This window comes from Mesoplodon densirostris, chromosome 4, assembly GCF_025265405.1.
Source record: "Mesoplodon densirostris isolate mMesDen1 chromosome 4, mMesDen1 primary haplotype, whole genome shotgun sequence".
In the NCBI taxonomy this organism is placed as follows: domain Eukaryota; kingdom Metazoa; phylum Chordata; class Mammalia; order Artiodactyla; family Ziphiidae; genus Mesoplodon; species Mesoplodon densirostris.
In genome coordinates, this window is record NC_082664.1 from 133,801,936 (window position 1) to 133,827,823 (window position 25,888).

Sequence of the window (25,888 nt, forward strand, 5' to 3'; positions counted from 1 at the left end):
AAAGGACAGTGAATCCCAAGGGCTGGCCAAGTGGCGCAGCAGAGCTCTCTCTAGGATGACAGCAAGTGACGAGACCGTGCAAGCATTTTCACTCCTCTCCATCCCGCTCCCCTGCCATCCTCCTCTGAGTCTCAGAAAGGTCAGAGCTTTGTTTTCTTTGTGTCCCAACCTACCACCAAGAAAAACTGGGTCACAAGATTGAAAATTAAACAAAGCATGACAATTAGGGATAAAAACAGACCAGAAACCACCTAAAGCAATCAGACATGCCTGTGATAAGCTAATAACAATAATTGAGAACTGGATTTAGCTCCAAATTTCTAGATCTCTGGGCAGGGCCGGGATTAGAATGAGGTGAGTGAGCTCTCATCTCAAATGCTAAATATAAAGAAAAGAGCAGCCAAAACCCTCAGCCGTCAAAATAAATAGTATTTTTGGGCAATATTTCTAAAAATCTAAATTAACAACCAAAAAACCTCATGATGCACAAATGTCAAAAATTTAAATAAAATTACATAAAACATGTATATAGGGCACACATTTTTCTTTTTGCCTCAGGTCCAAAATAGCTCCATACAGCATGGTTTGTGGAGGTTTGGTATTTTGTTCATTGTGCATTTTGTGGCATTAATTTTGATTTTTAAAAAGTACTGCATTGACATACTATTTATCTTAATTACAGAGTATTTGGTGTCCCTTTATATTTTCCACTTTGGCTCACCCTAATCCAGGCCTGCTGGATCCATCTCCCTAGGGGGCATCAGAATCACTCAAGTCATATATACACTACCAAACATAAAATAGATAGCTAGTGGGAAGCAGCTGCACAGCACAGGGAGATCAGCTCGGTGCTTTGTGACCACCTAGAGGGGTGGGATAGGGAGGGTGAGAGGGAGGGAGATGCAAGAGGGAGGAGATATGGGAACATATGTATATGTATAACTGATTCACTTTGTTATAAAGCAGAAACTAACACATCATTGTAAAGCAATTATACTCCAATAAAGATGTTAAAAAAAAGAAAAAAAGAATCACTCAAGTCCCCTGGCTGGCAACCCCTTGCTGGGCATCCTCCACGCCTGGGATGTCCTGGTGAGAATCTGCAGCTGGCCCCGGCCCTTGGGTCTGGCACCAGCCTTCGGATCCTTCTCAACTCAGTCCAGGCAGCAATATCTACTGATCAGGACTGGCAGATGAGACAAAACCTTATAAGGACCTGGGAAATCATCGCTATTAGGGACAACTGACATAACATTGTAGGGATGAGGCTGGAGGAAAGTTCTGGGTCCAAAGCTCGTTCTAGGCTGACCGACTTAGGTACAGAGTTGTGGACAGCTGTCAGTTGAAAAGGTGAGGAAATTATTGCTGTAGATCAGAGCTGTCTAACAGAACTTTCTGTGACAATAGAAATGTTCTACATCTGCACAGGACAATACTGTAGCCACTAACCACACGTGGCTATTGGGCATGTGAAATATGGCTAGTGCAACTGAGCAACTGAATTTTTAAATTTATTTAATTTGGATTAATTTATATTTAAATTTAAATGGTCGACGTGACTAACGGCTATTGTATTACAGTGCAGCTCTAGCTCAGTGATTCTCAAATTCCACTTGCATTGGAATCTTCTGAAGGACTTGTTAAAGTAGGTTGCTGAGCCCATCTCAGAGTTTCTGATCCAGTGGGTCTGGGGTGGGGCCCGAGAGTTTATATTTCTAACAACTTCCCAGGTGATGCCAATGTTGCTGGTCTGGGAACACTCTGAGACCACGGATCCAGAGAGGATTCTGATTCCAATCAGCTTTGGGATTATTAAACCAATCACATTATGTCTTGGTGTTGGCTTATCTTGGAGCAAAATGCCAGCCTGGGCTTTAGAGAAGGACAGATATGGATTCACATCCCTGCTCCTCCACTAATTAGTTGTATGACCTTTCATAATCTGCCCCCTCACAAAATGGAAATAATAGTACATACTAAATAGGGTAATTACAAAGATTAAATGTGATAAGGTATATATGTCATTCAATATGTTTTTAAGGTCATTTCCTGCTCAGAAAGTGTATTAAATAGGATTATATATGTGGACAATGTAATTTGTAACATAACATCAGGCATTTCCACCAAAAAATTCTGTCAACATTCCCCAGTGCTGATGTGTTAATTATTGTATATAACAAATTACCCCCAAATGTAGTGACTTCAAACAACACGTATTTTATTACCTCACAGTTTCTGTGGGTCAAAAATGTGGATGTGGCTTAGCTGGGTATTTCTGGCTCACTGTCTCTCATGAGATTGTAGTAAAACTGCCAGGGCTGCAGTCTCAGCTGAAGTCTTGACTCGGGTGGGTGCAACTCCAAATAAAAGTAATAAACTTATTCTCCTCTTTCACGTTAGTCACACTCTTTATATTAACAATACCAATTATAATAACAAACACCAACATTTACAAAAGCAACAAATAACCACCATATGTAAAAACCCCTATCTCATATGCTTTTGTTACTAGCTTAATTCCAACAATAATATTCATTCATACAGGCCAAGAAATAATTACCTCAAACTGATGATGAATTACCATCCAAACCCTTAAATAATCACTTAGCTTCAAAACAGACTATTTCTCAATAATATTTGTACCAGTAGCATTATTTATAAGATGGTTTATAATAGAATTTTCAATGATATATACACTCAGATTCTAATATTAACTGATTCTTTAAGTATTTACTCCTCTTTCTTATCACAATATTAATTCTTGTCACTGTTAACAACCTTTTTCAACTTTTTATTGGATGAGAAGGGGTCGGAATTATATCTTTTCTTCTTATCGGATGATGATATGGATGAGCAGATGCAAAAACAGCTGCTTTCCAAGCAATTCTATGTAACCTTATCAGAGACATTGGATTTATTAGAGTAATAGCATGATTTCTATTTAACTCAAACGCATGAGATCTGCAACAAATCTTCATACTCGACCTAGGCCACTCAAACCTACCTCTAATAGGACTCGTATTAGCTGAAACTGGAAAATCCCCCCAATTTGGTCTTCACCCACGACTTCCCTCAGCAACAGAGGGCCCTACCCCCATTTCAGCCTTACTCCACTCAAGCACAATGGTTGTAGCAGGTATTTTCCTACTTATCCGCTTTTACCCTTTAACAGAAAATAATAAATTCATCCAAGCAATAGCATTATGCTTAGGGGCTATTACTACACTATTTGCAGCAATATGCACCCTTACCCAAGATGACATTAAAAACAACTGTCGCGGGCTTGCCTGGTGGCGCAGTGGTTGAGAGTCCGCCTGCCGATGCAGGGGACATGGGTTCAGGCCCTGGTCTGGGAAGATCCCACATGCCGCAGAGCGGCTAGGCCCGTGAGCCATGGCCGCTGAGCCTGCGCGTCCGGAGCTCGTGCTCCGCAACGGGAGAGGCCACAACAGTGAGAGGCCCGCGTACTGCAAAAAAAAAAACCCAAAACAACAAAAAAACTGTCGCTTTTTCCCCTTCAAGCCAGTTAGGCCTTATAATGGTAACAATCGGTATTAACCAGCCTTATCTAGCATTCCTCCACATCTGCACACACGCCTTTTTTAAGGCCATATTGTTTATGTGCTCTGGGTCTATTATTCACAGCCTAAATGACGAACAAGACATTTGAAAAATAGAAGGCCTTTTTAAAGCAGTACCTTTTACCGTAACAGCCCTCATTATTGGAAGTCTAGCACTGACAGGAATACCATTCCTCACTGGATTTTATTCTAAAGACCTAATTATCAAAACCACTAACATGTCTTATACCAACGCCTGAGGCCCACAAATAACTCTTTTTTTTTTTTGGTTTATTTATTTATTTATTTATTTTTACATCTTTATTGGACTATAATTGCTTTACTTTGTTATAAAGCAAATAACTCTTAATTGCCACATCCCTCCCAGTTGTTTATAGTACTTGCATTATCTTCTTTGCACTGCTAGGACAACCCCGCTTTTCCACCTTAACTTTAATCAATGAAAATAACCCACTCCTAATTAATTCCACTCCTTTGGTTCTTTTTTTTTCTGAATTATTATTGTGGTAAGCTATATGTAAAATTTACTATTTTAACCACTTCTAAGTGTACAGTTCTGTGGCATTCAGTACCTTCACGTTGTTGTACAACCGTCACCACCATCCATCTCCAGAACTTTTACACCTTCCCCACTTGAAACTCCGTATGGATTAGATATTAACTCCCTCTTCCCCACTGCACCCCTCAGCCCCTGGCAACTATCATGCTACTCTCTGTCCCTATGAATTTGACTCCTCTACGTACCTCGTACAAGTGGGATCATAGAATATTTGTCCTTTTGTGACTGGCTTATTGCACTTAGCATAATGTCCATGTAGTAGCATGTGCCGGAAGTGCCTTCCTTTTATGGCTGAATAGTATTCCACTGTATGCATACGCAATGTTGTGTGTATCTATTCAACCATCAGGGATTGGGCTGCTTCCACCTTTTGACTGTTGTGAATAATGCTGCTATGAACACAGGTATACAACTGTCCAAGTTCCTGCTTTCATTTCTTTGGGGTGAGGGGATTCACTTCAGTTCACTCACATGATGGCTGGAAAGTGTCAGTTCATTTCAGGCTATTGGACTGAAGGCCTCAGTTCTTGGTTACACCACACGGCCCTGTCCACGAGGCTACTTACAACAGGACAGCTTGCCTCCACAGCACAAGTGATGAGACGGGGGTGGGGGGAATCCTTTTATAACCTAATCTCAGGAGTGACAAGCCACAATGTCTGCCATATTCTATTCATGAGAAGTGCGTTAACAAGTCCAGGCCATACTCCAGGGGAGGGGATTGCACAAGGGGTGAATACCAGCAGGTAGGGATCACTGGGAGACATGTTCCATACTGCCTACCACAGCCAGTATTTTGACGCTAATAGGTAGATCTGCAGTGCAAGTATCTATATAAAAGGATGCCTAGAAAAGTCCTTTAACTCTGGATTTATGCAGATGACAAAAAATGTTTTTGACATTAACTGGACCCAAAACTCAGCATGAGAAACACAACCTTCTGCACATTATGCTACGTGTAATTCTACAGTACTGCCGCTATTCGAAGGGATACTGAATTCACCTGGCAGTTTTTCCTTAGCACAGCGCTGACGATTGTCTGCTTCTGATGCACACCTTTTGTCATCCAGCCCAGCCACACACTGAGTCTTCCAGTCTATATACAAAAAAGCCTCAAGGGGCTTCCCTGGTGGCGCAGTGGTTGGGAGTCCGCCTGCCGATGCAGGGGACACGGGTTCATGACCCGGTCCGGGAAGATCCCACATGCCGCGGAGCGGCTGGGCCCGTGAGCCATGGCCGCCGAGCCTGCGCGTCCGGAGCCTGTGCTCCGCAATGGGAGAGGCCACAGTAGTGAGAGGCCCGTGTACCGCAAAAAAAAAAAAAGCCTCAAATGCCAGCCAGCCATTTGGGTTCAGCCCCCATGGTTCTGCATCTCAATTCCCAACCTGAACTCCAGGCTCTGCATCCTCAACCTCCGTATCTGTCTTTACCCCTCCTGATGTGGAGTCTGTCCTTCCCCAGCTCTGATCCCACCCATCACAAGCCTCTCAATGCTCCTGGGGAAGCCACATCTGCTCCACAGATGAGACCAACTAGCTTGAGGATCTACCCAGCCCTTCCCCTCATTCAGGGATTATCCCCACGCTGGTCCCATCTGCTTATTTCTTCATATGGGCTCTACTGCTCTTCTCTGTCTCAGGCTGGGCTATCACTTTCTTCGGAGGTTAATCACTGCCCATACACAGTCCCCGCAGATAATGGGACACTTTGGACCAAAACATGGACCCCCATATATTTTCTGCCCTCCCCAGGCCCCATTTTTCACCATCTGATACCTAATACCTATTGCATAAATTACTTCAGTATTTTGAAAATGATAAACCAGCTCCCTCTTTTAAATTATTTTCATCTCTATTCTGCAGATAAGAAAAATGAGACTCAGAGAGGTTAAGAACTACCCAAAGTCACACAGCAGTGACAGAAAAACTCCACAGAGTTACCATTGAGTTTCCAGGATGTCCTGAGTGGTTTGTGATTTTTCTTTACAGGCTGAAAGCCTAGTGGAATGACCACAATTCAGAAGGGGCTGTCTTTCTATTCTGCTCTGTACTCACCCAACACAACCCATCTCCCAACGCACAGACACAGTCCACTACCTCGGACAGCCAAGAACAGGGGATGAAGTGCCTATAATCCTACAGTCCTGTGGCATCAACTACCTCACCTTCACTGATACAACCAGAGGAAGACATCTGACCCAAGCAAAGCTAATAAGATTGCTTCTCTTTGGTATTTGGAATTGGGGAGTTAAAATGCACAGCAACTCAGATGGCAGAACTGTAAGGTCATGCAGAGATGGGGCTGGAGTCAGTGGCCTGGCAAGTCCGAGTTATGTGGGAAGCAAGGCTGGGGACTTCCCTGGTGGTCCAGTGGTTAGGACTCTGTGCTCCCAAAGCAGGGGACTAGGGTTTGATCCCTGGTCAGGGAACTAAGATCCCACATGCAGCATGGCGTGGCCAAAAAAAAAAAAAAAAAAGTTAGGCAAGGCTGTATCTTTAGGGGTAGGGTAGAGGGTAGGGTAGGGTAGGTGCCCAGACTGTGGAAGTAAGCTGCCAGGTTTGATCATGCCTCCCACTTACCCGCTGCAGGATTTGGGGCAAGCTGCTTCACCTTTACATGACTCAGTTTTCTCATCTGTAAAATGGGGAAACAAACAGTATTTAACTCAACTCGTTGTTGTTATAATGAAATGAGTGAACATCCACCAAGGTCGTAGCATGGGCACACAGCACACGCTAGGAACTGCCAGATATGGTTATTCCAGAGCCAAGAAGACACCCGTAGCTGGAGACCCAAGGATGGAGCAGCTCCCCATGACTTTCCACTTACCAGCAGGTCTGCCAGGACTCAGAGCACTTTATTTCAACCACCAAAAGGTTTCCCCAGAAAAGTAAGAGGAGATTTCCTATGGTATTTTACCTAATTAAATTTCACCTCACACTAAAAGACTAAAAGTCTAAAAGTTTAAAAATCATACGCCACACTGATTTGGAAGTTTTATTCTTTTTATTGCAAATTTCTGATAAAGGAAACTACAGGGAAACTGATTCTCATTTAAACTTTGGTGATAAGAGGACGTTGGAGCTTGGGGCTCACAAAACGTGAGTCACCCAGGGGCCTCTGACGTTTGCGGCCGCCTGCATCCCCTTCCAGAGGTTCTGACTTAGTTGGTCTGAGGGGGCAGTCTGGGCGTTGGTAGCTTTTTGAACTGCCCAGGTGATTCCAACTTGCAGCCAGGGTGGAGAACCCCCACCAGAGCTCGTGACGTGGTGGTGGCAGCATTAGAAGCATCACCCACTCACGTCACCCCTTGACCTGAGTCCAGCTGCTGTCCTCTGTCCCCCTCTTCCCAGGTGTGACACGTGCTGACTCTTCCTCCTCGGTACCCACAGAGGAGAGAGACGCTGGAGGGGCCATGGCTCTCGGTGCTGTGGTTTGTGCTGAAACCAGGAGAACTGTACTAAACACGGCTACTCTATCACAAAAAGAAACTCACTTTCTGATTGCAAAAGAGCATTAACCTTTTTGTTTTTTCATTAAGTGGACATAGTCTTCCTATATAGAGATGCAAAGATTTGTGACAAAATAAGGAAATATATGTTGGATGACATATTCCTAATATGACTTCTCAGGTCCAAATTAAAAAAAAAATTTGTCAAGCCATTGAGGGTAAACTATTATGTACTTCAGCAGCACAATTTATATGGGTAAACAGTAATAGCCAGTTAGAGATTTCATTTATGATTTATTCTAAAATAGAAAATGCTTTAATTTTCCTGAGTCCTAGGCAAACAAAAAAAAAGTTTTTAAATTTTTCAAAGTATCCCTGTTTTCTTTTTCCTGGGCACCCTCATAGTTTAGAATGGCGTGTGTCTCAGTATTAGCTTTTACAGACATAGGTGAACAAATAGCAGTGGCGCCAATTTTCAATGATTAATCAAATATAGCGATTGAAAATAAAACACCCATCATCTACGAAGTTGCTCAAAATGAACGTTTCTTAACATTGTTATAAATGCAATATCAATTTGATTCTCTGGCCGTACAAAAGTATGAATTTCTGTTCCGTTACTGATAGTGAATGATTAACATCTTAACAGTGATAAAATTTTTAGAGCATTTAAAAAATACATAGGATCCCATTTTTACATCATAATTCTGATGTATTATCGTGCCTTCTATTTTGTCCGCAAAACTTTTATAGGGTACAGTGCACTGACGTGATAAAACCAAGGCACAAGAATATAGTTACAATAAGTTTATATAAACCTTAGCACTTTGTGCCAATTTTGGAAAAATTTAGAGAGGAGATCAAAGAGCCTGAAAATTTTTCACATCCCATTACGATTAATGAACAACTAATTGTGTAATAAACAGGCTATTAACCACCATTCCATTACTGACTATATGGCTATCACTATACAGGCAGTGGATAATTGAAAAAAGTTTTCAATATTAAAACCTGGTATAACTAGGTGGTTGATGTAGATAATTGTGCCTTGCATTATCTAGATAATTGTCTTAAGTTTCCATTTTAATTTGTAATCTATATGGCAGTTATCAATTTTTAAACTATTTTCACTGCATAAATGGTAGGTTTTTTTCCAAATGTTAAATCCCCTCCCCCTACAAAAGACAGAAGATTTACAAGAAGATACCAATATAAGAAATGCACAGACAACAATAATAAAATCCAAATGTGGACTCAAAGGTTGAATTCTAATCTATCAGGACATTCTCTTAATTTAGGGTGAGGAACAACACATTCCTGTGATAATTCATTATCTTCTTAATTTAAAAAAATCACCACGACATTTTTCAATAGTAAAGTCTTGGCTAGAGCATCAAGCATTGAAGGAAAATTGTTAAGTCTTTTCTCATTCATAAAACGAAAGGGATAAAAGCCTTTCAAAGGAGGCTTCCCTGGTGGCGCAGTGGTTGGGGGTCCGCCTGCCGATGCGGGGACCACGGGTTCGTGTCCCAGTCTGGGAGGATCCCACGTGCTGCGGGGCGGTTGGGCCCGTGAGCCATGGCCGCTGGGCCTGCGCGTCCAGAGCCTGTGCTCCGTGATGGGAGAGGCCACGGCAGTGGGAGGCCTGCGTACCGCTAAAAAAAAAAAAAAAAAAAAAAAAAAAAAAGCCTTTCAAAATCCAGGGAGGGCAGGATATTCCATTGAATTTAGAGAAGTGGAATAAAGTGGTAAAAACTGTACGTAATACTTTTAAAGAGAGTGTTTTCAAGACTCCAGGTAAACATTTAGAACCATGAAAACACATTTCTCGGCACATGCACGCCATGAATAGAACAATCCTGAATGCAGGTACAGCCTGGCTACAGAGGTATCCAGTTCCCGGCCCCACTGGCAAAACCACCTTTGAAGTCCATGTCCCAAGTCCCTTCACATTGGAGCTTCCGGCTTCTGCATCTGTTGGATTTGCTTCTGTAGCTGGTCCTTGTCCAGCTTCATCTTGGCTTCGAGAACTTGCCTGAGGGATCCTATGCTTTCATAGATGGCTGTAAACCCTTTAAGAAGAGGTAAATTTCATAGGACTTAATATTAAAAAACAAGCCTGTATCAAATCTACAGCAGATAGTAATAATTGATCTGGGCAAAAGATATCAATAGATACTAAAACTACTGGAATAAAAGTTTGATGGGAAACAGGATAGTTACCTAGTTTCAGAGTATCTCCCTACAGATACAAAGGGAAAAAGGAAATATTACAGTGGAGAAATCTGACAGACACCACTTTAATCAAGAGATCAAAGCTAACTTCACCAACACTGGGAGGAACCAACATCATGTATCCTCGATAAGAAAACCCTGGGAAGGACACATCACTTCTGTGGCACTGCTGTTCAAAATGCACACCCTGAATCTAATTAAAAGGAAGCAAACAGACCCAAACTGTGGGACATTCCACAAAATGCTGGCTTGTGTTCTTTAATCATGACAACATTACTGTGGTACTGATCTAGATGAAAGGAGACTAAATAAGGAAACAGGATAACTAAATGTGATATGTGATTCTGGATTAGAACCTGGACTGGGGAAGGTTTGCTGTAAAGGAAACAATGGTGAAACTTGAAAATTGAGTATCGAAAAATGTTTCATCAATATTACATTGTAGGGCTTCCCTGGTGGTGCAGTGGTTGAGAGTCCACCTGCCGATGCAGGGGACATGGGTTCGTGCCCCGGTCCGGGAAGATCCCACATGCCGCGGAGCGGCTGGGCCTGTGAGCCATGGCCACTGAGCCTGTGCACCCAGAGCCTGTGCTCCGCAACGGGAGAAGCCACAACAGTGAGAGGCCCACGTACCCCCCCGCCAAAAAAAAAGTTACATTGTACCATAGTTACTTAAAAGAATGTCCTTGTTCTTAGGGTATATACATTGAAATAATATAGGGGTAAAAAGGTATTCTGGCTTCTGCAACTTACTCCCAAAAGATTTAGGAAAAAAAATTATATTCATACACACACTCACACATTAAGCAAATTTCAAAAGTGTTAACAATTGGTGAATCTAAGTGAAAGATGTATAGTTTTTGGACTAGTCTTAACGGTTTTACTAAATTTGAAATTATTTCAAAATAAAAAACTAAAAATAGAAAAAATTCCCAATCAAAAGGTAATTTTGTATTATTCTATATTCGTATTGGTTTTTTTTTAATTAATTTATTTATTTATTTTTGGCTTCTTTGGGTCTTCGTTGCTGCGCATGGGCTTTCTCTAGTTGCGGTGAGCAGGGGCTACTGTTCGTTGCGGTGCACAGGCTTCTCATTGCAATGGCTTCTCTTGTTGCAGAGCATGGGCTCTAGGTGCACGGGCTTCAGTTGTTGTGGCTCACGGGCTCAGTAGTTGTGGCTCATGGGCTCTAGAGTGCAGGCTCAGTAGTTGTGACACACAGGCTTAGTTGCTCCGCAGAATGTGGGATCTTCCTGGACCAGGGATCGAACCCATCCATGTCCCCTGCATTGGCAGGTAGATTCTTAACCACTGCTCCACCAGGGAAGTCCCCTATTGGTTTTTAAAATAAGTGTCAAAAACATCTTGTCTTCATTAGCATATTTAGAATTTTCTCTCAGAAAATTTTCTTTATGTAACAATTCATGAAAAAGAAGTATAAAAACTACTTATTAAAAATAATTTTGTTGGGAATTCCCTGGTGGTCCAGTGGTTAGGACTCGGTACTTTCACTGCCGAGGGCCTGGGTTCAATCCTGGTCAGGGAACTAAAGATCCTGCAAGTCACGTGGTGCAACCAAAATAATAATAATAATAATAATATTAATAATAATAAATGAGTGAGTTTAAAAAAAATAATGTCCTTACTGAATGAAAAGATACAACATATTACTAAATAAAAGAGTAGGTTACAAATCAGCATGTATTGCATGAGTCTGTATTTGGAAAAGCATATATATATCCTGTATGTATAGAAAGATAATATACATAAAAAATAACTCTGGGTAATAGGAGGGTTTTTTTTTGTGTGCTTTATGATTTTCCACTAAGAAGTCTGTTTTTGTAACAAGAAAAAGTAAATCTTTTTAATTTTTAAAAGGCTCATATGCATTTCTTATTAGGTACTAACTATTCACAACTTCAGTGATATGTTGTATAGCTGATAATAAATCCACTCAGCAAATGATGCAAAGTTAACCATCAATAAAATATTCAAATACCATATTCTACTGGCCCAAAAGACCAAGAAAGAAAATTCATTTTTATCTTCACAAGTTCTAAAATTCAAAAATTTAATGGCATCTTCTCCTTAAATAAAATAGTAACCTTGTGGTGGTTACAACAAAATTATTCTTGGGATAACGAACTACTTTTATCTCCATGTGGCCAAAATAGAACAATTCCATGAAGAAAATTCACAGAACCAAAAAACTGGAAGGAATCAGGAGATAATATAGTTCCCCTTCCCACACTACCCGACTGTCTTCTCTTTCCTGACCATGGTCAACAAGTCTTCACTTAAATACTTTCAGTAAAGAGCTCTCAGGCTCACAAAGCACCCGTGTCTTTCTAGGACTGTTAACTGTAGATACTTCTGCTTCATACTGAGTTAAAATCTGTCTTCAGGTAACTTCCAGTTATTGGTCCCAGTTCTGTATTCCTGAGTTCAGAGGATAAATCTAATCCCTCCTTTACCTGGCAGCACTTCAGAACTTAAAATCATCTGTAACACTGTCTTCTAAACAAGTGTGGAGGAATGGGCCCTGTGGACTTTTGAGCAGAGGAAAATCATTCATTGCCATGGTGGGATACTGCCAGCAGTATAAAATAAGCCTTCAAAGGCCCCTCAAAGATATATGCTTTATATATATACATATAAAATGCTTTTAACAGAGAAGAAAACAATGCATTTTAGTTTTAATAGTATTTAATCTTAAAGAATAAAAATATTCTCTTAATTTTGTTAAGATTTCATTTTGTCTTATTCCCTATATATTCTCTAGTTCTTTGTTGCTAGATTATACAATGGATCAAATAAGCATTGAAGACAAATTTAGTAAATATAGAATAAAGAAAGTATTTAAGCCTAAAAAATAAAAAGATATATGCTTATTTCTGAGGCATATTGACCTTGGCTTTGATCAGAAAAGAATGTGCAGATGGCACTAAAGAAAACGTACATCAGTTGCAAGCTAAGCGATTTTAGGTTTGTTTGCCTGTCTCTCGAGGTCTATCTTCATGTCCTTGGCAATGAAGCAACATTTTCATTCAATATACCACAGCTACTTAGAAAATCACCTAAGGACACTTCAACAGCCAGGTTTGTGGTAGTTGTAGGGTAATACTAATTCATTGGCTTTTAGATCAAATAGAAAATGACCCAGAGAACTGTTTTCTTTTTGGCCTACCTGCATCAACTTCTGCTTTTATTTCCTTCATGTCCTCGGTCATCTGTAACTCAAGCTTGCTGATTCGCCCATGCACCTTCTCCTCTTCTTGTTTTGTCCTCTGTACCTCCATATTCTTCTTTTGACTCTCTTCTATTTTGTCCAGTCTGGCTGACATCTGGCTGAGCTTCTTCTCCATGTCCCTTTCACTGGCTCCCTGAGATCCATGATAAGAATGGCACCTGATTATTCCAAAGAGTCTGATGTATTCGCATCAGTCATAATACCATTTAAGAACAATCTGCAGGGAACAGAATTGCAAAGGTTGCTTGTTGCTCACCCCAATATCCATTCTCCCCTTCTTCCATAACAGATCCCTGAATTTCAGCTGGCTATAAGGTCACCCAGAGTAAAGACTACCTTTTCTATTGTCTCCTGAGTTTGCTGTGGCCATATGATTAAGTTCTAGCTAATGAGATATAAGTACAAACATATGTGGCAACTTCCAGGAAAAGTTAAAAAATAGCTGAGGCATATCCTTGCCTCTTCTTTCTTTCTTCTGTTCTTGGAATTAAGATGTAATGGCTGGAGCGCTAGCAGCCATCTTGAACTATGAGTACAAGGGTCACTCTCTAGGACTGGCAGAGAGTTAAACCAGAAAGATCATGGGTCACTGAGGACTGACAAGCTACCACAATAGCCCTGTGATTCCTACACCCAGACTTCTTTTATGTGAAAGATAGATAAGCTTCTATCATATTAAAGTCACCATTATCCTGGAGTTTATTGTTAGTTATTAAGCCTATCTAGATGTAAAAATAGTGCTCCAAAGACCTAGAAGCCTACAAATGTATTATTATGAATCTAAGTAAATCAGAAGATCTGATAAAAATATGGAGATATGTAAAGAAATATTTGAAACAGAATATTTTCTTTCCTTTCCTCTCCACTATGCTTGGTTCTTATGAGAATCTGGGTCTGCAGGCAAGCTTTAGAGGCCAAGACTGCAAACATCAAGCTGTAAGGGGGCTACAGCATAACAAAACTCTCTTGATGTGTTCAGTGCACAGTCTGCAATTCAACAACTCAGCATCGAGAGAGAGCAGAGCCAGAGATGCAATCTACACCAGTCACTTATGCTCCATCAAAGTCCAAGGGGAGGAAGCAGTGAAAGAAAAGAGAAGGGAGAGGGAGATGGTCAGGCTAGATAACCAAACCAAAAAACAACTGCTTGCCAAGTACTGATATTGAATACTACATGTGCAAGGCTTTCTTGATATGATTTTTGAGTAGTTCTGCAAACCTTAGTTCTGCAGGAGAGTGGGGTAAAATGAGAAGGAACATGGAAAAGAAAACTGGATTCTGTTTAGATCTTGCACTGTGACACCTCATACTGGGTTTATAGTTTGATGGAGGGGCTTGGAGGGAGAAATCTAGTCAACACTGTTTCTACCAGATTGCAGAATTAAAACAAACTAAGATGAAGTATGTAATTGTAAATGTAGCTGGACAATTTGGTTCATTAAGGTCTTGATTTGGCTTCATCTTAGCTGAAAGTACTGAAAATTTCTACTGAGTCTTTGTAACCAAAACAAGCCAAAGTGCTCTGTCTATATAACAAACACAAAGAGTCAATATGAACCATGGAAAGAGATTCTAAGGCAAGAAACAACTGTAACAGCTTAATGTGGTGCTAAATAAATCAATGATAAGTTACGAGGTATTATTCAAACATTGCAGGCCCCACCGAATAACTTGACTATATTTATGGCTGAACATCAACACCTACACTGTTTTCCTTAACAACCAAGGAAAGCTGATCGATTTTCTGTAAAAGTTCTTTTTCCATCCGTTCTTGTTCCTGTTGCAACCAATTCCGTGCAGATAAAATCTGGTTACTGAGTTCCTCAATTGTACCTTTAAATCTAAAATAAGGAAGTTAGCAAGTTAGTCATAAAACCATTTTAATATGACATCAAATAGTCTCAGTCTCTGACTATCAAATCTCTCAGAAATATATCAGCATTAAGTTCAGCTCACTCAGAATTACATGCTTACCTTTTTCTTAGAGTTGCACTTAGCGCTACATTGGGAAGGGCGGAGAGAAGGAGGATATAACAGAAAAGCACCTAATAATACTCCCACCCGTGCACAGCTGACAGTGTGGACACCAAGGTGTCACACAGTGACAGAGAGCCACGCCACGTACTAATCTTTGCAGTTCAGAGGGTCCAGGGTGCTCTTGGCTCAAAGGACACAGTAGCCTGGCTCCCCTCCAGGCTCCCCTCTTGCCCTGGACTCTTCCTCCTTCTCCCTCTTAACTCCCAGGACTGGAGCCTGGCTCCCTATCTCTCTAATGTTCTACAAATTGCTCTTGCCCCATACAGATATTTCTTAATTTAAACCAAACAGAAAATTAAAAAAAAACAAACCCCAACTTCTATTCCTATATAACTCTCCCTTTCCACATACCTTAAAATAACACGCCTTTTATTTTATATTTAAATATTTAATAAAAATTAAATTAAATTTATATTTAAATAAAATCCCCCCTTTTATTTTTATTATGAAAGTAATAAAAGTACACAAGAATATATGTGACTTAATAATAATAATAAAATGAACACCCCCTGTGGTAGAAGCCCCCAATTCTCTGCAGTATCTGTTCTCCTCTTCTTCCTTATTAAGAAACCCTCAAATGTGAACTGGATCCACAGCTACCTAGTCAAAACTACACTTCTCAGCCTCCCTGGCAGCTATGTGTGGCCCTATGGCTAAGCCAGGGAATGGGACACATGAGGAAGTTATAAGTAAACTTCCTGGTCATATCATCAAAAACAAAGCTTCTCAGCCTTACCTGGGCAGGAAGCCAAGCCAGCAGTCCTGCCCAATTATGGAGCCCCACGTAACCTGGGAGACTGACCATGGAGCACAGCAGCTTTACTGAATTCATTTATTCTAATAGTTCTTTGATGGAGCCCTTAGAGTTTCCTCTATAAGATCATATCATCTGCAAGCAGGGATAATTTTGCTTCTTTTTTTCTGAATTGAATGCCTTTCATTTCTTTTTCTTGCCTAATTGCTCTGGCCAGGAGTTCCAGCACTATGTTGAATAGAATTGGTGAGAGTGGGCATCCTTGTCTTGTTTCTGATCTTAGAGAAAAAGCTTTCAAAATTTCATCATTGAGTATTAGATTAGCTGTGGGCTTCTCATGTGTGGACTTTATTATGCTGAGATACATTCTTTCTATACCCAAATTGTTGAGAGTATTTATGATGTTGAATTTTGTCAAATGCTTTTTCCACATCTATTGATATGATCGAATGATTTTTATCCTTCATTCTGTTAATGTGATGTATCACACTGATTGATTTGTGTACATTGAAACATCCTTGCATTCCAGGGATAAATCCCAGTTGATCATGGTGTATGATTCTTTTAATGTGCTGTTGAATTGGTTTCTTAGCATTTTGAGATTCTTGTTCATCAGGGATATTGGCCAGTAATTTTCTTTTCTTGTAATGGCTATCTCGTTTTGGTATCAGAGTAATGCTGGTCTCGTAAAATGAGTTTGGAAGGGTTCTCTCCAACTTTTTGGAAGAGTTTGAGGATGACTGGCATTAATTCTTCTTTAAATATTTGTTAGAATTCACTCACAAAGCTATCTGGTCCTGGACTTTTCTTTGTTGAGAGGTTTTTGATTACTGATTTAATCCCCTTTCTCATCATTGGTCTGTTCAGATTTTCTGTTTCTTCATGATTCAGTCTTAGTAGGCTGTTTCAGGAATTTATTCATGTCTTCTAAGTTATCCAATTTGTTGGCATATGATTGTGCATAGTAGTCTCTTATGATCCTCTGTATTTCTGTGTTATCAGTTATAGTATCTCCTCTTTCATTTATAATTTTATTTATTTGAGTCCTCTTTCTTTTTGTCTGGGTTAGTCTAGCTAACGTTTTGTCTATTTGGCTTAACGCTTAGTTTTATTGATTTTTCCCCCAATTGTTTTTCTGTTATTTCCTATTCTCTATTTCATTTATTTCTGGCCTAATCTTTATCATTTCCTTCCTTCTGCTATCTTTGGGCTTAGTTTATTCTTCTTTTTCTAATTCCTTGAGATATAAAGGTAGGTTGTTTATTCAAGGTCTTTCTTTTTTCTTCATGTAAGCATTTATCACTGTAAACTTTCCTCATAGAACTGCCTTTGTGGCATCCCATAAGTTTTGGTATGCTGTGTCTCCATTTTCATTTGTTTCAAGATTTTTCAAATTTCCCTCTTGATCTTCTTTGACCCACTGGTTGTTCAGGGGCGTGTTCTTTAATTTTCACATATTTGTGAATTTTCCAAATTTACTCTTGTCATTAATTTTTAGTTTCATACCATTTTGGTTTGAAAAGGTACTTAACATGATTTCACTCTTCTTTAATTTGTGAAGAGTTGTTTTGTCACCTAACATATGATCTATCCTGAGAATGTTCTGTGTGCACTTAAGACGAATGTATATCCTGCAGCTGTTGGATGGAGTGCTCTATATACGTCTGTTAGGTCTCTAGTTGGGCAGGGCTGAGGTGTGAGTGGTGGGGGACTGCTGGCTGGGCTCTACGGTCAGGTGATCCTACTGGCTGGGCTCCCAGGGAAGGCAGGGCTGCTGGCTGGGTCGCACAGTCAAATGGAGCCACCAGCTGGACTCTGCAGTTCCCTCTGGTCCGGTGGGGTCACTGTGTTCCCTAGCATGGTGCTGGTGCTGGTTGGACTCCATGATGGGGCCTGAGGCTCCACAACTGGGCAGGCTGCTGGTTGTGCACCACTGATGAGTAAGGTCACTTGCCGGGATCCCTGGTCAGGCAGGGCCACCAGCTGTACCCTGCAGTCAGGTGGAGCTGCAGGCTGAGCTCTGTGGTTGAGTGGGGTTGCTCTCTGGGCTCCCTAGTCAGGTAAGGTCACTGGGTATGTTCTGCTTTTAGGAGGAGTTGTTGGTTGGGTTCCTTGTTTGGGCAAAGCCAAAGGCTCTGCTCGGCAATCAAGTGGGGCCATAGGCTGGGCTCCACTTCTAGGGTTATAGGCTGGACTCCAAGGCCATCTGGGTCACTGTTCAGGCTCCCTGGTCAGGTGAGGCAAGAAGTTACATTTTATTTTCAATGATTATATTTTCTAAAAGCTCAATTTGGCTGTTTGTCAATTCTGTTGGTTTTTTTCCTGGCCACACCATGTCACTTGTGGGATTTTAGTTCCCCAACCAGGGCTTGAACCCAGGCCCTCAGCAGTGAGAGCACAGAGCCCTAACCACTGGACCGCCAGGGAATTCCCCTGACTGTTCATTTTTGGTAAGCTCTCATTCCTTAGTTGTACCTTCAAAATGTGTATGTGTGTGAATACCCACACATACACATACATACATATATACACACACATCATTTTATCCACGAATTCCTATATATGCAGTATTTAGAAGTCTGATTCTGCTTATTGTTGTTTCTTCTCACTCTATTACTTATGTGATTTTTTTTCCTTGTGTTGGCCTACAATTTCTGATGCGGACCATTTTTAAAGTCTTTACTGAATTTGACAATATTGCTTCTGTTTTATGTTTTGGTTTTTTGGCCGCAAGGCATGGGATCTTAGCTCCCCTGGCCTACAACTTCTGACTGTACATTCATGTTCCTTGGAATTTCATGTCTGTGGGAAGACTTGAAGACTGAGTATTTGCATTTGCTTCTGCCAGGCATCTCAGGCCACTACCAAATCAAGCTCATTCTAAGATAAATTACTTATTCTGGTTTCTTCAAGGTGCTTGGGTAATGTGAATTCTAACTCTAAATCCACGTAAAGGTTGTACTGTGGTCCTGAATTTTCAAGGAATACCTTTTACCCTTGTACCCAGAATCAAGATTTCGACAGGAAAGTTTCCTTATGATGTCTCTGTGGGATATTTTTTTTTTCTCCTAGTTCATCCAACCAGGGTTTTACCTTTTGGGTCTCTAATCTGTCCTTCTACCTTACACAGGCCCCAGGCTTGTTCCCCTTACCTCTGTGAACAGCCTTTGTGTCTAGACTTCTGGACTTTAAATTGTAGGAAGAAAAATAAAGATGTCATGACTGCTAATAATATCTACTAAGGAAGAAAAAATACTAAGATATTTATTTTCTTCCTGTGCAATGGAAGGAAGGGGATGGGAGATCTCTCTGTACTTGGCAAGATTGCAGAATCTATGAGAAAGAGTGACGTAACTCAGTAATGATATAAATACAGATAATTAGAGGAAAGGAAACATGGTTTTCATAAGAGAATTCCTGTTAAATCAGCAATAACCCTAAAATGGCATTAAGCATGGAGAGAATGAGATACAAGAACCAGGAGAATAATAAATTTAAAACTTCCACAAGCCTCTAACAAAGTTCCATACTGAAGTCATCTTTAAAAAAATATAATAAGTCAAATACACAAACAAACACACACATACACATATATGGTCACTACTGGCTCTGCTCTGGCAGGAAAATGCCAAGCTCATGAAGATTCATGACAGGGAAACGTGTATGGTTCTGTGACTAAGCAGAAGAGCAGCAGATGAGTTTCACTGGGGGCAAGTCCAGTTTAAAGTGTCACTAAAGCACAATGCAAAGTATAACACATTAGAGGGTCCTAACTAGACAGCTCAGCAGCCCCTAGGTGCAGACCTCTCTCCCCTAGACGCCTGCAACAATGCCCCCCACCAGCCGACGTCCCCATCTCTGCTTCAGCCCCTGTGATCCATCTTCCAACTGCAATCAAGGCCATTTAAAAAAAATAACATACACATCTGACTATATCACCCTATCTGCTTAAAATCCTCCAACGGCTCCTTGTTGCTCCAGGGAAAGAAACAAGATGTCCTGAACACTGTGTACAGGGCCCTGCATGCTGGCCCACCTCCTCTCCAGCCTCATTCCCCACCAGCACGCTCTGTTCAGCGCCCTCTGCACCCTGCAGTTTCCTTCATGTCACATGCCTCCCGCGACGGGCTATTCCATCTCCTGTGTCTTCACCTCACTCTTTCCCTCATGAATGCCATTCGTGCTTCAGCTCTCACTCCCAACATTGCCTCCTCCGGAAGGTCCCACAACCAGGCTTCTGTTACTCATTCTCACAGCACCACCATACTAGCTTCCCACGGCTACTGTGACACGTCACCACACACTTGGTGGCTTAAAACAACACAGACATTCCCTTTTGGTTCTGAAGTCCAGAAGTCTGAAATCAGTTTTCACTGGAGCAGAGGTGGTCCCTTCTGGAGGCTCTGAGGGGAGAAGAGTTTCCTCGCCTTTTTAAGCCCCTAGTGGCCGCCTGTCTTCCATAGCTCATGGCCCCCTCCCCCATCTTCATAGCACATCACACTCCAATCTCCTCTTCTGTTGTCACATGGCCTTCTCTCCTGATTCTGACCCTCCTGCCTCCCTCTTATAGGGACTCTAGGGACTATTACATCGGGTTTACATAGATAACACTGTATCATCTACTCATCTGAAGATCTTTAATCTAATCACATTTGCAAAGTCCCTGTTTGCCATATAATATTCACAGGGATTAGGACGTGGAGATATTTGGAGAAACCATTATTCAGCGTACCGCAACCATGTATCTTTCCTTCAAAGCACTTACCACTATTAGTGATAATACAGCATGCACCATATTGAGTGTGCTATATATTTAGGTCATTTTTCGATTAATACTCATCAGCTTCCTAGACTATCAACTCCACAAGGATAATAACAGAGCCTGTTTTTCTTCATTACTGGATCCTCAGCACCTAGGCCATATTCAAGAAATATTGGTTGGATAAACAGATGGGTTATTATCCAATCACTAAAAACAATAGTTAGGAAGGTAAAGTGGCAACAGGCTACATGGAAATTTTCCTGTGAACTTCCATTATGGTTTTCACTTTGTTTGTGCAATAAATAAAAACCAAAAGGGAAAAAATTATAGTATTGAGTAAGCTCATGAAGAACTTCAACCAAAACCGATGTTTCTAAGTTGATGACTCACTTAGTATCCAAAAGCTGAAGCTGGTGGTTACTGTCTCTGTGGGACATCTTCAGTTTGGTGCTTTGCTCGGATATCGACAAGTCCACTCTGTTCAAAAGCTGAGAAATCTGGAAAAGAAACTTCGCTTGTAAATGTCATATCAAACCTTTTCAGAGGTAATTGCAGAAAACATTAGGGAGCTGTATTCTAGTCAATGGCATTAAATTCAATCTAATTTCATAAATTCATTTAGGAGTCCACCTCATCTCTCCACTTCCATTTTCTTTTATACACACCCACCAAAAATCAAGACCAGGGGCTTCCCTGGTGGCGCAGTGGTTAAGAGTCCACCTGCCGATGCAGGGGACATGGGTTCATGCCCCGGTCCAGGAAGATCCCACATGCCACGGAGCGGCTGGGCCTGTGAGCCACAGCTGCTGAGCCTGCGTGTCCGGAGCCTGTGCTCCCCAACGGGAGAGGCCCGCATACCGCAAAAAAAAAAAAAAAAAAAAAAAAAATCAAGACCAGAGGAATTCCCTGGTGGCCTAGTGGTTAGGATTCTGGGCTTTCACTGCCGTGGCCCAGGTTCATTCTCTGGTCAGGGAACTGAAATCCCACAAGCTGCGTGGCACAGCCAAAAAAAAGAGAAAGACCAGTAGCACTGCCAAAATATTCATCATGCACTGAGCACTTAACTACAGGTCTCTGATGAGCAAGCCCAGCTTCTGCCCAGGAGCACTACTTCCCCCTGCTGGCATATGTGTGGTTGCTAATGTGCTACCATTAGTGTGGTTGCTAATCACAGAATGGAATTCTTATCACTTACAAATTCCATCAAGGTCCCAGATTTACCTCCGTATCAAGTTAAGTTACCAGAATATATAATTTTTAAACTATAACCCCTCTCACTCCTTTGTCCCACTACCTATCCATTTCCCTTCTTACTAAAATGTATTGAATAATACAAAACTAGCCCTTTATGAAATGCCTTTATTTTCTCCAAAAATTCTGATGTTCAATGTTCCTTAATTCGAGATTCACGGAATAAGTACTTATCAGATCCGAAGCAAAGAAAAATTATGTCTCTTTTTATGGATTTCTATATGTTTTTTACTAGAAAGCTTAGTATTTTGGCTACTAGAAAGCTTAGTATTTCCTTAGCATCTATTTTCTGATCTGATAATTCTGTCCTCACATTTCTTTAGAGAAAATTATTGGACTTATTTCATTTTATTCTTTTTTTCAAGGTTTTATAATAACTATTTTTTACATAAGTAGCTTTAGATCCTTATCAGAGGTAGCTAGCACACAAGTATGTTTAACCCAGTAAATTGACTAGATACCCCATTTTATCGAACAGTCTCTCTTTAAATGAAGAATAGCAAGTAAGGCAGACACTGTAGGGAAAGTCCTAGAAGATAGGCCCCATTATGGCAAAGGGGAACTTCTAAGAAGCCAAAAAAAAAACTGTGAAATGCCAAGAGTTTTGCTTTGAGAAATTAATCTGTGAATTGCAAGGTGGAATACTCTGAAATTTATTAGCCAGCCTACTCTCTAGCTTTGTTTTTTTGTGTTTTTTGGGGGGTTTTTTTTGCGTTACGCGGGCCTCTCACTGTTAGTGACCGAGCATTGCAGAACACAGGCTCCAGACGCGCAGGCTCAGCGGCCATGGCTCACAGGCCTAGCCACTCCGCGGCATGTGGGATCTTCCCAGACCGGGGCTCGAACCCGTGTCCCCTGCATCGGCAGGCGGACTCTCAACCACTGCGCCACCAGGGAAGCCCTCTAGCTTTGTTTTAATCTTTTCCCACATACAAACTATGTGATGAGGTAGTCCATAAGTCTCATGAATAAAGTATCTATTTCCTGAACCCCAACTGGGACGAGTGCCCTGTAAAACAATGCTTTGATCACTTATGTGTGTAAGAAGTAGTTTTGGAGATACAATTTAGAATTTTTGGAACATGTTAATTGTTTGAAGAATGAGGAGAAAGAATCTTTAAAATTAGGATTGTACTGAAAAATCTTGGCATTTTGGTCGCATACTTACAAAGGGCCCCTCCAGTGAAACAGAAGGAGGAAGAAGAAAAGGGATGCTCATGCTGGGTGCCCTACCTAGTTTCTCATGCAGGAAATACTCAACACCATGTTATTCTTCGATAAGAACAAATACTCACTTTCAAAAAGGTACCTGAAACAGGTCATACCTGTCCCTCTGCATCTTTGATTTTCGTTTCCAAGATCAGCTTGGCAGCTTGCTGCTCTTTGTTCAAGTGCTGGAGCCCCTCATAGGTCGTTTTGTGCTCAGCAGAGAGTCTGGCTATGCTGGCGTCACACCTATCCGGGCAAACGACAAAGATAACTCTTATCAAAGTCTTCAACACGCGCTAAAGCTTCCTTACACACTATAAAGTGCATGGCCCCACTCGAAGAAACTGCACTATGAAACATGCCTTTTAACAGAGTTCTGAATGAATTCGGGGAGCTGCTCTCATTATGGTTTTTAAGTTAAACCACAGGGATGTTGCTTAATAAGACTAGAGATGTAACCATCAAAGCAACAAAGTCTTTACAATGCTCACAAGTACAAAACTGAATATGCAGTGAGAGCCCAATTATAAAAGCTTACACAGTGAGCCAGATGTGGTCTGTCGCTCTGTAGTACCACTTCCGCCCTCTCAGGTTCGGGGCCTCTCTGGATTTTGGAGGCAACTTCTACTACACTTGAAAGTACGATTCCTAACCTTTTACCAAACCACCTGTAAGGCTGTATGCTTTGAGTGTGGTTCAGAGCAGGAGGCTCTACAGCTGGTCCCAGCTGCTCTGCCCTTGAGCCTTACAGCTTGGCAGTTCCAAAGGTGCCCAAAGTTTCTGCGGCAGATAAGCTGGGTTATGAAGCCTCTGTCAAACCCTAACGGCAGAGTCACAGAATGACCCCCCAGGAATTGAGAGCAAAGTCATGCCCTGTTCCAACACAATCATTCCTGCTTTGAGAAGGAGGAGCCAGCTTGCTACTGGGCTCCAGGAGAGACTGCATGCCTAAGCAGGGGTCACTGAGTGACCATGCAATCTGGGCAGCCCATCATGAACACCAAGCCATAGAGGTGGGCGTATGGGCAGCACTCCGTCTTGGAGGGAAAGGGAGATATAGACGTCAGGCTTAACCGTCCTAAAGGCATAAGTCAATTAGAGGAGCCCAGACTCCTGTGGCCTCTACTCTTACTACTGCCAGTTTCCTTCAACTCACATGTATGGCCTGGGATCAGATGAGCTTAAAATACAAATGTTTAAAGTACTCAACAATCAAAGATAGATTAACATCCATCAAGAGAACTCTAAACTATTTTTTTAAAAAGCAGAGATGAAAAAAGAATCAGGGGTTAAGAGAAAAAAATGAGAAATCCTAGAAATAAGCTAAACAGTTTTCTTAATAGAGCTGACAAACATGACTGGACATGATTGAAGATAAAATCAGTGAATTAGAAGATAGTAGCAAGGAGCTCACTCAGAATGCAGCAAAGACAGACAGAGATTCAAAACATGAAAAAATAGTTAAGAAAGATGGAGGACAAATAAAGAGATGCTAACATCAGTCAAAGGGAGGTTGAGAAGTCCCAAAAGAAACAATGGAGAGAAGGGCAAAAAAGCAATATTTGAGGTGTGAGTGCTGACAACGTTCTAAAACTGAAAAAAGACATGTGTTTTAAAGTATTCAATGAATACAAAGCGGCATAAGTAAAAATAAACAGAGCCTGGTGAAATTCAGATAACCCATGATAAAGATAAAAATTTTTAAAGCTACCAGAGACTAAAGACAAAATGACTTTTTTGACTGACTGTAAGATTGACAGCACACAGTTGATATCAGAAGACAGTAGATATCAGAAGACAATAAATATCGTAAGATGTTGCAGAAACAGCTTCTAAGGATTGAGCGGAAACAACCTATCATGCAAGAATAAGTACAAAATAAAGACAGTTTTAGACATACAAAGATTAAGAAATGTATCACCCACACAGCCATACTGAAAAAGTCATTAAATAATACACTTCAGTAAGAAGAAAAGAACACCCAGAGAGAAGGAGTAGGATGTAAGAAACAACAGTGAGCAAACTGAGAAAAATTTTGGAAAATTTATTGTTTTGTAGACTCTGAAGAAAGTAAACTACCAGTTCAGTTATTCCATTAGTTGAATTCAACTTCTAAACTAAACTAAACTTCTTGAGTCCTTACTTGGTATTGAATCACATTTTCTCTAAATTGAACAACTTGTTTAGCTTAATCATTTGGCTAAAATGCTACAGTCCTTTTTGGAAGTAACAGAAAAAAAAAGTATTAGGATAAAAAAATGTTTAATATTGACTAAAATATTTTTTAATATTTTAAAACACAATGTGACAAACTGCATATATGCACTTTCTAAATTTCAATGTTCATAATAAAATAGACACAAAGCAACAATTATGTCACTATCCTTCTATACTGGAAATCTTTTTTAATGTTTAATGTTCCATGCTGGCATTTGTACAATCATGCTATATCGCACACTGTAGGTGGAAAAGTATATTTTATAAGCTTTCTTGAGGGCAACTTGGCAGTATATACCCCAAATCTTGAAACATGAATATATTTCTATGTATCTTTCAATCTAGGTATTAACCCCAAAGAAACAAAAGTGTGAGCAAAGAAAAATCAAACTAATTAAATTCTGTATAAATTCCTTGAACAATTTCCTGTTTTAGGATAAAACGAAAATCCTTTAAAACGCTCAGAAAGAGTTGGTCCCAACCCACTTACCTCCCTGCATCATCTCCTATATTCTGTCCCCTTTTTTCCTCTGCCCTCAGCCACACTGATTACACTTCAGGGCTTTGAACTTATGTCACTCC

General features: G+C 40.8%; 1 protein-coding gene and 1 pseudogene across 5 annotated transcripts in view; one reads left to right on the plus strand and one right to left on the minus strand.

Annotated features, from left to right (window-relative positions):
* The first annotated feature begins 1,262 nt into the window (after positions 1 to 1,262).
* Positions 1,263 to 5,189, plus strand: LOC132488173 (NADH-ubiquinone oxidoreductase chain 5-like; annotated as a pseudogene).
* Positions 5,190 to 7,169: 1,980 nt separating this feature from the next.
* The window catches only part of FAM81A (family with sequence similarity 81 member A), a 134,688-nt gene continuing 115,969 nt past the window's right edge, over positions 7,170 to 25,888 (minus strand). For 4 of the 5 annotated variants that reach the window (XM_060097265.1, XM_060097267.1, XM_060097264.1 and 1 more), the window contains exons 5-9: positions 23,206 to 23,335; positions 21,020 to 21,126; positions 14,782 to 14,917; positions 13,014 to 13,209; positions 7,170 to 9,663 (exon numbers count right to left, since the gene is read on the minus strand). In XM_060097265.1, the coding sequence (XP_059953248.1) occupies positions 9,539 to 9,663; positions 13,014 to 13,209; positions 14,782 to 14,917; positions 21,020 to 21,126; positions 23,206 to 23,335 (694 nt within the window). In that variant the 3' untranslated portion in view covers positions 7,170 to 9,538. Of the gene's footprint in view, positions 9,664 to 10,982; positions 11,111 to 13,013; positions 13,210 to 14,781; positions 14,918 to 21,019; positions 21,127 to 23,205; positions 23,336 to 25,888 lie in introns of those variants that run through there. The other variant, XM_060097268.1, reaches the window with a different exon arrangement.